Genomic DNA, 18716 nt, shown 5'->3' on the forward strand with positions numbered 1-18716 from the left:
CAAATGAATAACCAAAAGAGTCTGTCCTGTTTCTTCTGATTGTCCTCTATGTTTTATTATCTACTCTTCTGGCTATGAATGCTGGTCATCACAAGAACGACAAGTGCAATACAATTGGACAAATGCAGAAATACTTTACTGGGTGAAAGGCTGCTAGGAGCTTTGCTCCTAATTCAACAATGCCCTCGTTGTCATTGCAGAACCAACGTAAGCATCATCATGAGCTTGTCCTATATCTCCATATTGTGTAGGTGTTCTTTATAACAATGAGAATCAGGAACAAGGCAGTTTGTTCTGGTGCATGGATCACAAGGCTGTATGATGTCCATGTACTGTAAACACTGTGTAATCTTATCATACAGAAGATCCTAGAGAAGAAAGGGGTTCATTTTAGGGCCGAATCACAGCAACAGTTGGTGTGCGTTGTCAGACACAGTCCTGATGCGCCAAACATTCCCAAACTGTAGCTAAATGGTGCTTTTAAGGCTTCAACAAAGTGTGCCAAAAGCTCTGCAAATGCTTGATGTTTACACTGCCCTTATACAAGCTGAAGTCAGTGTGAACTAGGCCTTATAGAGCAGTGGTTCTCAACCTGTGTAACCTCAGGATTCACATTTGTCCTTGGTCATTAAGTCATGACCCAAGTTGCATGCAATGGCATGCACGACATTGCGGTACTGCGCGTTCCGATGCGGGCAATAGAACTGTGGGTGGGAGGTGCATTTGGGGTGCCATTCAAATGAATGGCAATGCAATGCACTTCACACCAAAACACGTGGTAGGTGCGATTGCGAAGTACAGTGCGTTAAACGAGTGGGCCCTCAAAAACACACAACCAGAGACACAATCTCACACACACATACACACTCCAAAAAAATTATAATTTTGTTATTTTTTTAAGATCCACCCAGTCTCCGTATCTTTAGCCTGGGGTCCCGTGTGGGCTGCTGTACTGTGATGGAGCTCCATCCATATGTGCAGTGCTTGTACAGCTCCCTTGCACACCCTGTAGATGTGCCGGGAGCCAGTATGTTACATCACACCGGTCCAGGCACCTCTACAGGACAAGCGAGGGAGCTGTAAGCCATGCAGGTATGGATGGAGCCCACCTTACCTCAAGCTGACATTCGGCACCAGACAGCATATTTTGAATGGCTGCTTGGCACAAGACCTGACAGTGCTGAGCTAGGAGGAGGCTGAGGAGCCTCTCAACTAGAAAAGTGGAAGGCACACGGGGACCCACTGAGCACAGGGTCGCGACCCACTTTTGGGTCACGACCCACCAGTTGAGAACCAAGGTTTTAGAGGACCTTGCACACCATGCATGGTCTGCCTAATTAGTAAGGGCCCCATCCCCATGTTAATCTGCTGCCAAAGAAATAAAAACAAAAAAAAACAACCCTGAGGAGGGAGAACTTTATTTTTTTCTAAATCTAAATATTTACCTTCCACCTGGCTTCCATGTTGCAGAGGGTGATGTCAGAACTCTTCAGGTAACATTGCAGGGAATGCTGAGTACCCCAAACCATGTGGGATAATGCTTCAGCACAGTGCAGAAGTGCCTTCCGGGAAGATTTGGGCTACTTAGCATAGTTCGGGCGATATCTCAAGGAATGCTGACATCACCCTCGCCAAGGCGCCACACGAGGAAGTGGGGATAAGGGAAGTAAAATTATTAACACTTTCCCTTCACTGTTCTTTTTCAGTGTTTTGAGATGGGGAAGGGGAGGGCTTTTATCCATGCCCCAGAGAAGGAACTGAATCCCTTTGCTAAAAATGGGCTGGATGCAGGGGCGTAGATAAGGGGGGGGATAGGGGGGTCCAAACCCCCCCCCCAGAGGGTCCTGGCCAGGGCCGGACTGGCCATAGGGCATACCGGGCAGTTGCCCGGTGGGCCGAACACCATCTCCCTGATTGTGTTCGGGCCGGCTCAGCCCGCTATGTCCGATGCCCAGCTCTGACAGCTCGAGTGATGAAAGAGCACAGAGCGGCCAGGCTGAATACAGAGCAGGGCTGCCCCGCCCCCATCACCAGCCGACATCAGCCTGAGCCAGGGGGGGACTGTGTGCAGGACACCGCGCTGTGAACGAAGATCACAGGACACGAAGTGTGAGCTGACAGGGGGGAGGAGGTTAACCATTGCTGTGCCAGTAAGTTGCTTTAAGATCCTTACGTATAGCTATAATTAATGCAGTGAAGTCCAAATACAGGGTGCTCAATGCTGACTGCTTTAATAAAGGTTGAAAAATGCACAATGCAAACATACAGTATATCGAAATGAAAAGCATTTAGGTGATTTGCATTCAAAGTCTTGACCAGTCTGGGATCTGCAGGTGACGCCTGTAAAATTGGGGGACATGGGACCAGCTCCCTTGTGGTAGCAGGTATCTTTTAGCCTCACACATCTTAAAGTGACATTAAAGTTAAACTTTTTTTTCCCGCTTCCCAATCCTACTGTAGGGACTTACCTTAAAGGATTTCTCTTAGGCCTCATTCACATGAGAAACAGCCGGCACGCACAGCTCCGTGCTGCGTGCACGGCCGTATCGGGCAGCTCCCGAGTACGTGGCCGTATGCCGCCCTACGCTCACCCACCCTGCACGTCTGTGTGGGTACTGGTACGCTGACAGGATGGATCCTGTGCTTCCAAGACGGGACACCCGCACCCATACGGACCTGCACTTGGGGTGAGCGTAGGGCGGCGTATGGTCATGTACTCCCATTGAGAAGGACAGGGGCTGCGTACTAATCACACGCAGCACCTGTCCTTTCTGGGAGCTGCCCAATACGGCCTTGCACGTTTACCCAAATAGAGCTTTCTTTTGGTGCTATTTGATCGCTGCTGGTTTTTATTACATTTTTTTATATAAATGAAAAAAAAGACAAAACATTGTGGAAATAAATATTTTCAACTTTTTGTTATACAAAATATCAAATAAAATTTCTTCCTAAAATTAGGCCAAAATGAATAGAAAGCAGTTGGGTGAAGACAAAGTGCAAGACCAACTGGTATGATCACCAACGAGGGGAGATTTTAATTAGAGGTGCACCGAAGTGGAAATTTTAAAACCGAAATTAAAAAAAAATCGTTATGCCGAAACCAAAAATGTTTTTTTATTTTTTTAAATATTTTATTTCCATTTATTTTTTTAGATTTATTTTTATTCATTAATTCATTTTTTATTAAATATTTTTATTTTTTACTTTACTTTTCTAAACAGACCCCTGATATTTACATTTTAAAATAGAAAAAGATTGAGGACACAAAGTCCCCAATCTCTTTTTCCGCAGCCCCAGTTATCAATGAACAGGAATCCTCTGAGTGTTCCTGTTCATTGATAACATGAGGACATGGTGTGTTTACTATAACTACAATCAGGAATGAACAGGAGGTGATGTAGATCCCTTCACATTCATAGAGGATATAGTAACCATACCATGTCCTCAATTATCTACAAACACTCAGCGATCACTGATCATTGAGTGTTTGTACACATTATCAGCGTGATTGTTTGACCTAATGATATGGGTTTCCTAGATCTTGTGCTTCTCTGACAGCAAGGCAAAGGACTCCCTTTCAGGTGGGCTAGCCAAATCCCTTGGTTTTGATTTGTTTACTAATCCTATTAGATGAATTGTTCGTTAATCATTTGTGCCAATATCAACAATGCACTTTATTTTTTTTTAAATTTATTTTGTAAAATATGTTTAAACTTCTAAAAAAAAAAAACCCACCAGCATTTCACAGACAAGTGTGTTATCACATACAAAGGAAACCTCACTTTTTACCATTAGGTTACTTTATTAAATTGTCACCAAGATGCGAAACAGATGATTTATTAATGGTACGGTTACAGATACTACAAAAAAAATAATAATGTTGCTCATCCGGCAGACTGGAAATATGGCATATTGGTGACATCCTGAACTGCGATGGAATGAATTTAATGCAGGGTTTAAGATCTCATTACGATACAATGACAGTATGTTCTGCACTAGAGCTATGCTTAAAGTTTGCGTTTCCAGTGATTAACTGACCATAAAGTCACATTTCAGCCTGGTCACTAATGAGTTAATCATTGTAATGTGTGTTCTCAGTATAAACATGTGTTTGGATTATTTTAATTACCAAGCCCCTGGATATGATGTATATGCTGTGGTGGATTGCAGGAAACGGAGTTTCTCAGTTACTAGATAAAAGGGGCCACATGCTTTTTCCATTAACCTTGAATAAAACAATTCTGGAGTAAATATAACACACTGTAAATGCAGCATTCACTATAACTTGCATGAAAAACTACTCGTGGAAGAAAGGGTTCAAACTCTCTATTTTAACTGTATTAATACTTACAATTATATTGACTTTTTTTAAGAATAAAGTTTTATTAATTGAGAATATTTCAATGTTTTAGTATTAAGTTAACACAAAGAAAATGTTTTACAACTTTCTATGCCAAAATTTATGTATGTTCTGGCAAAATGAAAACAGACCTAGCACATATTAAATCAGGTATAGACACCTACCAAATACTGTGAGTTCCAATTCCTTTCGTGTTTTGCCAAGAGATGGGAATATATTTAGCCAGTTGACTGTAGAATACACCAAGAGTTCTCCCATAGATAGTTCTGTGACCTGCAGTAATGCAAAATATTTCTTACCACCTTTGTTATAAAATACATTACAGACTTCATGATAGAACATATTCATAGATCTTCACTCCTCTAGAGACTTTTTGGTTCCTTGCGACACACTATTCCTGTAACCCTACCGCTAAACAAAAACCAACCCTTGTGGTGGGTCCTCCTCCACACTGCATGAGTTAAATGCTTGTTTTGCCTAGGGATGAGGTGAAATACTGCTCTTATTCCTCACTCCCGCAGGCTTCTGCCTCTTTGTAGGACCACTCCTCCAAAGCAGCCTGACAGGTCACAGCTTTTCCCACCCACATCTCAGGAGCATCAGACAGTGGAGGAGAGCGTCGACTGCTGGGGGAGTGAGGAATAAGGAAAGTAAATTTATGCGGTTCAATGTCCTCTAGAAAAAAAGATCATTGTAATGTGGAAGAAAAACCATTGCAAGGGTTAATTTTTTCAGCTATTAAAGGCTGTTTTATTGTAACATCCCATGGAAAAGTATAAATTATGGGCAGTGTAAATAAATGTAAACTGTATTTGTTATGTCTTGCACCATGTTCAAATACTCCATGCTAAATAAAAAAAATATATAAATTGTAAATACAATATAGCCATGTTTCCCAAAATATAGGCTGTATACCACCTCATACGCACTACACTGCAGGGTTCAGGAGGTCTATGTAAACCTGTCTTGTTGGAGAACAAACTTAACCGTAAATACTAGCTGATATTAGTGCATTTGTTAACAGTTACAAAGGCTACACATACCTCTCTCTCCGCTCCACTCTGTTCTGCTACTAACTGATCAAACACTGTTCCATAATCTTCATAGATCTTCTGCATTTCATTAATGTGACTAGCAACTTTCTCCATTGCTTTAAGTGCTTCTGTGAAATCACAAATAAACAACAGTTTTAGGTCACACATACCTACAAATCCATTAGGCATACATAACAAATGTATTGTATGTAAAATCTAAATTGTGCGGTAGTAGTAGGGTTACCCATAGCTGGGTAACCGCAAGCAAAAACTAGGCTTTTTTCTTGATCTAGATATATTTATAAAAAAGGGTTTGTTCCATGTTAGATCAAAGTTATTAAACAGGACAAAACGTATTACTAAAATAGAACCTTCTGGTCCAAATTAAAATTTAAAAATAATAGAAGCTTTTAAAACCAGGCTTAATGTTTGGGCATAGGATGAAATGGTAAAGTATATATTACATAAAGATTTTGAACAAAGTGATAATATCTTTATATAGTATATACCGGTACTTTACCACTATCTTCCATCTGCCGGTATTGCCAAAGATGGAACCCGGTTTTGAAAGCTTCCATTATTTTTACATTTTAATTTGGATCACAAGGTTTAATTTTAGTAATACTTTTTGTCCTGTATACTAACTTTGATCTAACATGTAACAAACACTTTTTTGCTTTCAGTATATAATATGCACCACTTTCAGTTTAAAAGACTGAGGACAAATTGTCCAGGCAACTAAGCAGCACGACATCACCCAGTAACACTATAATCAGGCTAATCATGATTTGTACATAAGCAATGCTGACTAATTAATTCAAATCTAAACTGGGTCAACAAGTGACAAGAAATGATTCACAGAATTACTACTACATGCAATCATGATAGTCCCTGAGATCCACAGATTGTAATCACCAAGACTGAACAATGTAATTCAACTGCACCAATCACAGAATACAAATTACTGGAATTTCTCAATGACTCTTGATTAGGTTATTGTAAATGTCCCTCCCTAGATAAAGGAATCGAAGAGAAACCTCCAGAGTTCATGATCATAAGTTAAAGATTCATTAGGATCATACACTGTTGCAGTAGATTTAAAGTAAACAAGCAGTAGTAAAAGGTGAAGATGCAGCTAATTATTTTTATATATGTAAATAACTTTGCCATGTCTCTTTCTAGACTTAATCACATCCACCATGCCTCTGCTGTTATTTTCATGTTTTACTAGGTGACGGGTATGTACATGGACTTGTCCATCTCATTCCTCAGCATAGCTTCAGTTTTACCGTTACTGATGCCAACAAATGACCATGGAATTTGACATACAATTCCTGACATGCCACAGTTTAAAATGAACACAGCTACGCCGTCACCTTGCCCTTGCAGAAATTAGTCTCTGCAAGGGCCCTCCTGACCCACTTATACTGATCATACCAGCAACCTCTCACCGCTTTTTGTGACCTCCTTCCCAGTCACAGTTCTTAGGTCTAGCAGCCAACCACTAGATCTGAGCATTGTCACATGATCGTGGGAGTGAATTAATTGCTCCCCTAGATCACCAACACTAGTTATTTCACTGTTGGCTGTAAAGGAAAGGAGGAGGAAGAAGCGGAGTGCGGATAAGACAAGTACATGGACAATGTGACAGTGTCTACTTCAGATGGACCACAGAAAATTCTGAAAGACAACTAATTTTCTTGTAATCTTTTAGTGCCTAGTAATTTCTCACATCATCTTATGTAGGTATGGCTTTCAAAGTAGGAGATGTAATGGGTTTTTTTCCTCAACTGAAGAAAATTAAAGCTCTGAGGTTCATAGGACAGATTTTAATCTGCTGCCTAGTAGAGAAAATCTGAGGAAGGAAAGATTACAGGACACGACTCATCAGTTGGAGGGGTCTTCCTGTGTGTGAAATAGAATTCTATTGCCTCAAATTAAAAAAGTGTTATTTTAAGAACACATTAAAAACCATCAGAGGCTTATTTATAAACTGGTGGCATGGCCTTACCGTGACCAAAATGCTGCTTAAAAAAAAAAAAAAATACATGCCACACTTGTAAAGCACATTAATGTGCTTTACAAGTGTGTGCTCTACTTAATTTGCTAAAGGACGTAGAGCAGTTGTCTGAAAATAATGGCCCCGTGGGCCAAATGCGGCCCACGGGCTGGTACTATGTGGCCCGCAGCCAGCTCACAAGTCAGGTACGTGGTCACCAGACATCCGATAAAGATGCAGACTGAGACTGTATAGCTCCTACTGTGCCGGTACTCTGATTAGTGAGGTCTGCAGCAGACCTTAGCAATCAATCACCAGGGATCATGCCTACTCACAGCCTCCTCCCTGCAAAAGGGTAAGCCGGAGACTGGGCTCTGTATTATATTTTACATGTGGGTGTGCGGGGGGCTGTATTATTTTATATGTGGGGGGACTGTATTATTTTATGTGTGTGGGGGGGCGACGACTGACACTGTATTATTTTACATGCTGGGGGGACGACGACTGGGATTGTATTATTTTATATGTACGTACACGTAAACGTCTGCACGCATGTAATGATATGTGATATGATAACACCCTCCATGGATGCACAATTGAGGCGTCCAGGGACAGTGATTGATTTCTAGCAAAATGTAATCATATCACATAACATTACATGTGGTCTGCAGGTGTTTACATGCATCAGTTGTCAATTGATCATTAACTTGAATGGGTGACAGCTGCCGCTTGTAAACGCCAGATTAGGGATTCCTGCTGCAGGTAAATGCAGGTTCCTGATGCAGGAATCCCTAATCACACCTAAACCTAGAGATATGAATACAGCCTTTTTATGTGTGTATTAATTTCTGTAGTACCATACCGAATATAGTTAAATTTTATTTTAAAGTATGAAATTTGGTGAGCGGCCCTCATGGGAGAACATTTTTTTTCGAGTGGCCCCCGAGTGAATGAGTTTGAGACCCCTGATGGATGGCCTCTTTGCTCTACATTTTAATAAATGTGGGGTGAAAAGAAAAGGTTTCAGGAAAATAGCTATATCACACAACCTTTCAGACATCAAGTCATACAGTGAGGAAATTAACCACACCCAGTCATACAATATAACCTCTCTCTCCTATCGCAGTGAATTATTTGCACTGGTATTCAAAGAACACTCTGAAGGACACTGTAGGCTCCATACCACAGCCTGCATTTTCTGTGACTTGTGAAAAGCACTATTAAGTTAGCACTGTGGTGTCCTGTAGAGCATTAATAGGAGAATACGGGCCTACGTTATGTAACTAAATACATGGTTGCTTCTTAGTTACCTTTTAAACTTGGCTTGGCAATAACTTCCCATAACAAATAGGCAACCAGTAAAAGGTGAACAATAATATCAAAGTAATTGTTACATGATCAGCAATTAACTACACAGCTTCCCTTTATCCCTCAAGTGAACTGCCGATTGGGAACTATGTTGTCAAACTGCATCCTGTTTTCTATGCACACCATCAATGATGCTGTATAATAGGCACCTATATGTACAGTTATGTGCTCCGAAAAAAAAAAAAAAAAAGAGCCATTGAACTCATTCAATGAGGCAACTCATTGAAAAGTATTCACTAATAGCTGGAATGAGAAGTTCTGACTAAGTGGCTAAAAAGAAGTTAGAGCATTTCAATGTGCTGGCATTCTCGCATGGTACCATTTCAGTAAGGAACCTTAAAGAATGTTATACTTCCTTTGTACCTCTGTTAACTAATGAATGCAGGCACACCCCATTGCCAAGGGAATAATTTGTCTGCTCTGGTATTTCCCACGCATTTTACTATATTTATTAGAGTCCAAAAAAGGTAAAAACATAGTACATGGTGCAGACACATATCTCCCTTGTGAAAAGGATTGTTTTGCTATATTTTGTACATGTTCATAAGTCACTGACTAAACCAAAACACAAACAGGAAAACTTTACAAATTCTTTGCTCTGAATTTATGAAAAAATAAAAAAATATATATTTAGACCGTTATAAAAGAGTTACTGAGTAACACTGCATACAGTGTTAATTTCGTCGACTAAATTTTCGTCCACAAGACTTTTTTCAGTGACTAACACTAGACTGAACCTAATTCAAAGCTTAAAAGTTATTACCAAAACTAGAACGTAAATATATTGACATTTTAGTTGACTAACTAAAACTAGACTAAAATGTTAGGGACAGACAATTTGGGAAGAGATCCAATCAGAATTAATCTCTTTGGACTTCCAGTTCGGTTCCATCCTGAATGGACAACGAATAGGTGATATGTTCAATGGCATTATAGCCAATATAGTTTTTCATGTTAATATTTTAGAGTTGCACTTCTTGAAAGAATGAAGACTGCCATGTGCAAGTTGTTATAATCAATGCATATCTAATCACTGGTTCTTTGTTGAAAACACTCAATATTATTGTTTCTTTATAATACTTGGTTTAATCTAATTTTAAGATAAAGATGTTATATATCACAGCAGTTAAATCTGTACTGCATGTTCAAACCTTAGAACCATAAGTAATAACAGGTTAACATATGTTTACTCCAGGAGTATATAATGAAATTCTAGAGAAATTCTTAAATTGCTTTTTAACTAAACCCACTAGATTTTAGTAGACTACATCTACAGTATTTTTACTCAACTAAAATCTTATATTTAGTCACCTAAAATTAGACTAAAACTAAATTGAAATTTGCTGTCAAAATTAACACTGGTGGCATACAATTTCCATGTCAGAAGCTGACACATACAGTATGATTAGGAACAAAAATGTGAAAAAAGCTGACCTGCTTAACAAACACCTATTAATACGGACAAAAGTACCTGTCAAGTGGTAGTGCTCTTCGCTATCATGGTCAGTTAGAGATACCAATTCTTTCAACAGCAATGGGTATTTCAGGACTCTCTGTACTGGTTTGATAAGGTATGACTCTAGAGTTGAAGAATGCTGTTTTGTTGGGTTTCTGGCATCCAAAAAATCCTTAAATGCTGCATCTGTTCGAGCTGCAGAAGGAGCAAATGCAAAAATCTTGGTGAGAGGATATAAATAAACAAGTCACTAACAGGTTATCAAATTGCATTTCAAATTACCTCTTTCTAGAACCTTTTGCACCTTTATATGGTTTGCACAAAATCCACTGTATAGTTTAAAATGATCAGCATAATACAGGAATGATCCTCCAAGGGAGAAGAGCAATTTCTGAAATCAACAGAAAAGTACAGTTATTACACAGGACACAGAACCTAGACCAAGGGTAGTGAATTCAAATTCAAGGAGGTCCGGTGAGTAAAATTTCCATCGAGCAGAGGTCCGAATTGTGGTCTGGACAGAACGGTCATTTAGTCTGTATCCATACTGCGGTTCGCCATTTAGGCTGCAATCACCTCAGCAGCTGCGCTGAAAACTGTATTCCCAGACACAGGCTGATGTACCGATCCCAGCACATCACACTGGTTGGGTTTTTTGGGGGGTTAGAGCTCCCTCCCCGTTTACATGCACGTTGCATGCTTTATGTGCACGTGTTCATTTGAATCAGATTGCGGGGGTAGCAGGGTTGGTTTTAAAATGTGTTTTTATTTGATTATTTTTTACTTATCTTTTTTTCACTTAACATTTGCTATCACAAAGGAGCTAACAAGCCACTATATAATAGCATTTGGAGGTGACAGGTTCTCTGTATTAGAGGGTAGGGGAGAAGACCCCTGATGTCTCCATAATGACGATCAAACACAGGATTGTGCTTGATCATCTGTTTACCCAACACCTGGGTTTTGACAGCTCTGAAGCAGGAAGATCACTTGTAGTTGACAAGCTGCAGTCCTGCCTGATGTAATTGGAGTGGGGGCCTGCACTGGGTTATGGCTGGCAGTGGATCCACCAGCCTCGGAGGCATGTGTATCCACTGTCAGCCAGCAATAACTCAGTGCAGGTCAGCAATCACGATCCGGACAAAACCGCCTTTCAGTCCGTGTCTGGACCGTGGTCCGCCATTTAGTGAAGCCCAACCTAGACAGACTTTCACCATTAGAATTCTAGCAAAGCTTATGTAATATGAGAAAAACACTTTTTTTTTTTTTTATACACACACACACCTATTTTTCAACAAATGAGCAGCTCTCACAAATGTACTTAGAATGTCACCTCATTATAACAGTTTAGATACAAAATTGACAAAAGAATTGTGCCCAGAGAAAATCAATGATGGCTTTCACATTGCAGCCTGAACTGCAGGCTTTTTTCAAATTGGATCTGGTTGATATAGGCATCTCTTCATCTTCACACGTCTGAACACTGATGTAATGCTAGCTTTTTGATTTGGATGGGGATTAGAGTCCTACCTGCTTCTGTTCTGGGGATATTATTACTAATGCTTTTTGTAGGTACAAATTCTCTCTCCCTCTCCCTCCATAGTTTTGCAAGCATCAAACGTCATTATTTTAAAATTAGGCCTAGAAGCTTACCAAGATCCTCAATTTTTTTACCCAATTACACAGCAGAGTTCCATGGAATCGGTCTGTGTAAAAGTCATATGAAGCTACATGACAGCATGACAAATGTTCTAGAATAACATCAATCCTACTGAAAGGTTAGGGGCAATTTCTAGCAGACAACTCAAACAAAACAACTATATACATGAAACAGTTTTGTTCAGTATACAGAAATACACCTCCTAACCTTTGGGAAAGTCTGCTTATCTGCAAAAATAAGGCTTTGGCTGACATTACCAAAAAAGCAGAATTCACACAGTTACTATTGAACTAGTTCACATACTTTTTGCATCTGTTACTTCAATTATTGAAACACATTCATTCTAGTTGAGGTTATATAAAATGTTATATGTGTTACTTTTTAGAAGAGGACAGCCAAAATGACATATTACTGTATATCACAAAGGGTAATAAGAGTCCCGTAATCCAGTAAAAAAAACAAATGAAAAAACAAAATAAACAAAAAAACAACAACTCACCCGAAACTGAGATGGTGTTTCAAGTACATTAAAGTCAGCAGCACTAGAAATGCCATCTTCTAGGGTTTGTAGGAAAACCTTCTGAAAATCCAGCATTTCAGGCAGACTGCCAAACAAAGATTCCATCTAAAAATAATACCATAGTAAAAACAATTAAAAGGTTAAACCATTTAGTTGCCAACATATTAGTTGCAAGTTTTCCTTGCAGAAAATGTAGTTGGATAGAAATTAGTCAATATAGCATAAGAGTCTCATCTTCAGTCCCCGCGTACAGTAATTCCAACATTACCTGTGACCATCTACGGAAATGCTGAACATATGATGAAGGCCCATTGTACAAGCTGAAAAGCGTCAACAGTTTTGCGAGCTGCTTTTATGTCAAGATGAAATAAAAGCTTTCCTTGGATAGATCCGTATTTGAATGCTGGTTTTTATATGATCAGAAATGCTGAACATATGACTTGTTCAGTGTACTAGACCAATGCTAAGGAGACTAAACAGAGCCCTGTTATTAAGAGGAATGCAAAGCTGATGTGCTCTATTCTAGGACATTGTTCTGCACTTTCAAGAGTTTGTAGACTATGAAGGGTCAGGTAGTCCCTGATGCCCTAACAATTCATGGCTAATACCATAGTTTTTAAAAAACAAATAATGTTTTTCTGGGTTTAATAATCTGCTCCAGTTCTGCTTTAAACTGTTCGTAAACGCTAATATTATGAATGTCGTGCATCTTGCATCTGCCTAGACTAATTCCTTATTGTTGTCTTAATTTGGCCTATTAATTTGCTAAATGTAACCTGGATATCCTGCCAGTACAGGGTTTCCTATTGTGCTTGCTGAAACAGGGAGACAATGCTCAGCCACTGCTTTGCAATACATCACTTGTCTGGTCACCCTGACACACAGTGTTCATGTATTGTTCCTGTTGTCAGCAAATGTTATGCTTCTAATCAGTGTTGCACACTTTCCCTGCACCTCCCTGCCAAGTTGACCCAGCAGGTGATGGGCAGTTAGAGATGGTCAGATACTGTAACCACCCACCTTCCTGGCCATACATAGTGATGAAAGCAGGGCAGTGGTCATATACAGAAGAAATAAGACAATAAAAGGTATTTGGGGAAGATCTTTTGAAAACTTTGATATGTGGAATGCCTGCTTTGGAGATGCAGTGTACCATAGTTGTTTAAGGCAGTACTTTAAAGAGATTATTAATTACCTCATCCTGAGTAAGAAAGATTTCATTTTGCAAAGGATCCAAGTATAATTCAAACAGACAACTTAAATCCTGTGGAATGAGATTCAAAAATACACAATTATAATTTTCCCAAATCACAGATTCATATAATACTACTTGGCTATCAGAAGACTTTAAAAACACACTATAAAATGTCTAAATATTTGTGGTACTTTTTTGATTACAAATGGGAGGTTGAACACTTCCTATATATTTAAACTCCTATTTCATGTAAATATGACTTTCCTGAGAGTAAGATCAGAAGACTGCTGTGTAAGAGATCTCCTGCACCCCAAAGCTTTGCCCCCGTATGACACTGATGCATGGGAGGGCTTTATCCCTTGTTCAATTTATCCATGATAAAGTGAAGTGGCACAGGAGATTACTACCCAGTGCTTACATTAGACTCACCATGTGTGGGAGCCATCCTGTGGATCAAAACTTTGTTAAGCTGGTCATAAATAAGGACTTAATTTGCCCCCTGTAAGGGGATTTGAAACATTGCAAGGCTTACTTGCACTTGGCCAATGTGTTTGCGTTTCTCACTTAATGTGGACCTATCATGTCAATAGAGTTACATTGCCAGCAGGAATTGAAAACAGGCACCTACAGGTGGATTTAGGAGTCCTTTCTTGAGTACCCTAGGACCATCACCCAGAAACCCAGGCATTCTATTACAAAACCTAAACTTTACCAAGTGCTCCCATTCTGCATCTTACCCTTTAAATAACTGAGCGTTTGATCAAGATTGATTTGTAAAAAATAAAATTGGGGGTGGCTTAAAGCAGTACAACATCAGAATTTCCCTGTAGTACTGAATTATGCCCAAGCCAATGTGGTTGTGCATATCTTCTGGGTGTGTCCATGACACCCTGAGCTCACAAGATGCGAGTTGAACATAATTCGACCCAGAAAAGCATTGAACTTCGAAGCAGAGTGTCTGGGGGAGAAGAGCACCAGAGGAACTTATTTACTGCGAAACCTGCTTTTTTATTTTAACTGATTGATAATGATTAAAAATGTTACATTTAAGTTTTTATGCTCAAGTCTAAATTTGCATGAAAAGTGTGGAGCATTATGGGGTTTCTAAAGGTACAGATATCTAAAGCTAAATGCAGGCAGCTTTAAAAGCCTGCTTTCAAATTCTTATACCAGTTAAGTAATTTAACAGTCAACAATTCTACATTAGGGGCTCTACAGAGGCCTATGTCCTAATACCTGAACAAGGAATAAAGACAAGCTGAGCAGTCTGCTAAACTGCAAGTACCATTATTATGATCAAAAGGTCTACCTGGACAAAGAGCCCAAATAAAGCCAAATATTATTGCCATATAATGGGTTTATGGGTATGAATTCACGGGAGTAAAATCTTCTCTTACAAGTTACAAAATGATCACTTGATCCGTATGAAATTAGATGGCTCCTACAAATACAGTAATAAGTCAAATATTAACAGCCATCATTAAAAAGTTATCTATTTTAAAACTAAAAAAAAAAAAAAGTTATCTATCCACAAATTGAAAATTGTAAACTTAAAAAAAGTCCCAGTAATATCTGATCACTTTTTACCACAATATTATTAACTATAATGTGTCACCTATGTGTACCTTAACATAGGACTTCTCAGTGTCCACAAGTTCATGTATAACTTTCCGCAATCTATCTGCATCTGACAGGTGTCGAGCCAGTGGTCTCCTGATTGGTTCTGGGCTGTCATTTTGCCCATCCATCATGTCTTGGTTTACCTCCTGCATGCTTTGGCAAAGCATAGTGATTTGATCAGCACTCTAGAAAAGAAAAAAGTACAAAACATTTCATCCTAGTTAATTATAGTTTACAAAATCAATTTTAGAGTTTTACCAAATTTAATATAAAAGCAGCTTTTGAAGAGGAAATCATGCACACCAGTATTAGTAATAACGGTAATGCATTTAAATCCACAATGTATGAGAATAGATGACCAACACTAGGAGTAATCCCATAAATACTGGCTTCCATAAAGGGGCACATACTGCAAGGTAAATGTATGTGAATATATCTCCATATTCAAAAGATTTTTTTTTCTGTTTTGCCAAAATGTTGTTCCTATGTTATTCCAGTTGAGGGGGGAGCAACAGCAACAAAAAACATTAACAGGCCCACAAAAAAAACAGCAGAACTGGAGACTGTGTGTAGCTCAAAGAGCTGTATGAAGGACCTTATGCACAAAGCTGGCATCAAAAGAGGCCTGAACATCCACCTTGTAAAACTTAAGAGTTTGAACAGAAAGCTAGGTGACAGCTTTGCAAATCTGGAAATTGGTTGATTGATGCCGAAAAGCTCTGAACCCCCCAACCAACCCGTTTATAAAACGCAAATGCATAATGGTATATCTATAAACATTTTGTTAATAGATGTGGCCACTGTATATAATCTAGTACAAAAACAATAATTACGTAGACAACTTACAAACATGGAAATAGAAACACAATTTAAAAACCATGGTAATAAATACAAATCCCCATAAATCGTGCCCCTTCCTTCATTTTATTACATAGTGGAGTTATAAGCTGTTCCCAATGTGTCCTTTTACAGAAAATCCAGATATATACATATACAACCCCATTGCCAAAAAAAGTTGGGACACTGTATAAAATATACATAAAAAACAGACTGCAATGATTTGCAAATCTCATAAACCCATATTTTATTCACAATAGCAAATAGAAAACATAAAATGTTTAAAAATTGAGAACATTTTAAGAAAAAAAATAAGCGGACACGTTTTAAAAAGTTAGAACAGGCCCATGTTTACCATGGTGTAGCATCCTCTTTTAACAATACTCTGTAAACATCTGGGAACTGAGAAGACCATTTGCTGTAGTTTTGGGAGAGGAATGTTGTACCATTCTTGCCCCATATAGGATTCTAACTGCTCAACAGTCCTGGGTCTTTTGTTTGATTTTCTGTTTCAAGATGAGCTAAATATTTTTAATTGGTGAAAGTTTTTGACTGCAGGCAGGCCAGATAAGCACCCAGACTCCTACTACAAAGCCATGCTGTTTTCATAGATGCAGTATGCGGTTTAGCATTGTCCTGCTGAGATCTAAAAGGCCTTCCCTGAAAAAGACAGGGCAGCACATGCTGCTCTAGAACCTGGATATATCTTTCAGCATTGATGGTGCATTTCCAGATGTGCAAGCTGCCTATTCCATAATAACTAATGCACTCCCCATACCATCAAAGATGCAGGCTATTGAACAGAGTGCTGATAAAAGCCAATGGTTGACAAAAAGAATGTCAAATTTTGATTTGTCTGACCACAACAGTTTTCCACTTTGCGACAGACCATTTTAAATGGCCTTTGGCCAAGAGAAGACAGCAGCGTTTCTGGCTCATGTTCAGATATTAAAAGGAGAATTATGAGGCGAGTGATTTTCACTCACAGGTCGGCTCAGGAGATCGGAAGTGAGCGAACACATACTGTCGCTCGCTCCTCGATCTATTCGTGCAGAGCAGTGACCATCACTCACGGCTCCCTGCAGGGATTCCCCCCTCCCCTGTCCGATCCTCCAGACCTGACTGGCAGTACGGACGGGGGAGGGGGCAGGTACAGCTGGCTCTGCCTCTAGATAGGCAGAGCCAGCTGTCACTCACGCAGCTGGGTGGATCCGGACAGTAATGTCGGGATCCGTCCCGGCGTCTCAGTATACCGCAAGCTGTAGCTCGCGGTATACTGAGCTTTGGGTGACGGGAGGACGCTAGTTTGTGTCCTCCCGTAACCCTCAGGAGAACTACGGGGAAAAGCCCTGACCCCATAGTTCTCTTTTAATGACCTTATCTTTTTCTTAAAATTTTAAATTTCTCAGTTTAAACATTGGATATGTTTTCTATTGTGAATAAAATATGGGTTTATGAAATTTGCAAATCATTGCATCCTGTTTTTATGTAGATTTTACACAACGTCCCAACTTTTTTGGAATTGGGGTGTGTGTATCTATCTATCTAACACAAGTATCTAGTTTGAGGTACGGCTCTCCAATGGCTCCTATATGTTTTAATAACAGTAGCATATTACCATAGAGTATTGGGTGGGAGGGTTTAATATTAAATCTTGCATATAAATATAAAAATCAAAGAAACAGTTGGGTACCATTTAGAAAATATTAAAGCCCAAAAGAACTTTAAAATCAGCTTAATACATTCCAAGTGGCTCAAAACAAAAAGGTGTTCAAAGTATTAAGTTTGTATTCTTTAGAAACCAGCCACAGCCAACGTAGAAAAAAAAAAACTGTCCCCTGCCAGCATGCTGTAGAGTAGTACCCTTGTTCTGTCTGGAAACTAATCTTTCTGCAGAGGTCTGACACAACCGCTACTGAGTCACACCTAATCCTCAACTCATGCTCCCTGCTGATTGGAGAGCTCTAGTAGTGGGGAGGGTCAAAATGGTGCATAGAGCCCACCATTTTCACACAGAGAGCAAGGATCGTTCTCTGATGCATGCTGGCAGGAGCCCGGCTTTTCTACTTTTCACACTCGTTTTGATACACCTGGATGCTTTTAATAGATTTTAACGGAAACGTCAGTTGGGCTTTGATAGATGATGAAGCTTTATTACTCAGCGCAGAACACTACTGCTTTCAGAATGTTAGGACACAAAATATCCTGATATATGCTTAGCAAGCAAAATAAACATGCTAAACACTTACAAAAATGCAAGCAAAAAAAAAAAGTATATAATAGACATGGGATATTTGTAGAAAAATGGGGACCATGGTTGGCTTTTATTGGCTCAACAGAGATCCAACAATATTTATAAGAACATGAGGAATAGCGTCTTTCCTCTTTTCCCTTTCTTGTACAAAATCTTTCTTTTTTTTTTGGGAGGGAATGAGTTTGGATTTAGGGGAGGAGGGGAGGGAAAAGATGAAGGAGTGGGTATGATAGGTTGTTTTTTTTTTTTTAATGAATAAAAGGGGTAAGAGAAAAGGCATGGGGCCGTGATTGAGTGGCATTTAAGACAATATAGTGCTTTTCGTCCTCTCTTTTCATGGCTAGATAAGTAATGGTGAAGGGTCAGTTTACTATCCAATCAAGCATAAGTACTAGTATTTTTCATTGGTTATG

At 39.3% G+C, this 18716-nt stretch overlaps 1 protein-coding gene across 2 annotated transcripts in view; it reads right to left on the reverse strand.

Annotated features, from left to right (window-relative positions):
- Window positions 1-18716, reverse strand: part of TIAM2 (T-cell lymphoma invasion and metastasis 2) — a 166306-nt gene that overhangs the window by 8431 nt on the left and 139159 nt on the right. For both annotated transcript variants that reach the window (XM_018561444.1, XM_018561445.1), the window contains 7 exons: window positions 15218-15397; window positions 13593-13661; window positions 12377-12502; window positions 10500-10608; window positions 10233-10412; window positions 5404-5522; window positions 4525-4633 (listed from right to left, as the gene is read on the reverse strand). In XM_018561444.1, the coding sequence (XP_018416946.1) occupies window positions 4525-4633; window positions 5404-5522; window positions 10233-10412; window positions 10500-10608; window positions 12377-12502; window positions 13593-13661; window positions 15218-15397 (892 nt within the window). The remainder of the gene's footprint in view (window positions 1-4524; window positions 4634-5403; window positions 5523-10232; window positions 10413-10499; window positions 10609-12376; window positions 12503-13592; window positions 13662-15217; window positions 15398-18716) is intronic.

Source organism: Nanorana parkeri, unplaced genomic scaffold (assembly GCF_000935625.1).
Source record: "Nanorana parkeri isolate BGI_ZX_2015 unplaced genomic scaffold, ASM93562v1 scaffold524, whole genome shotgun sequence".
In the NCBI taxonomy this organism is placed as follows: domain Eukaryota; kingdom Metazoa; phylum Chordata; class Amphibia; order Anura; family Dicroglossidae; genus Nanorana; species Nanorana parkeri.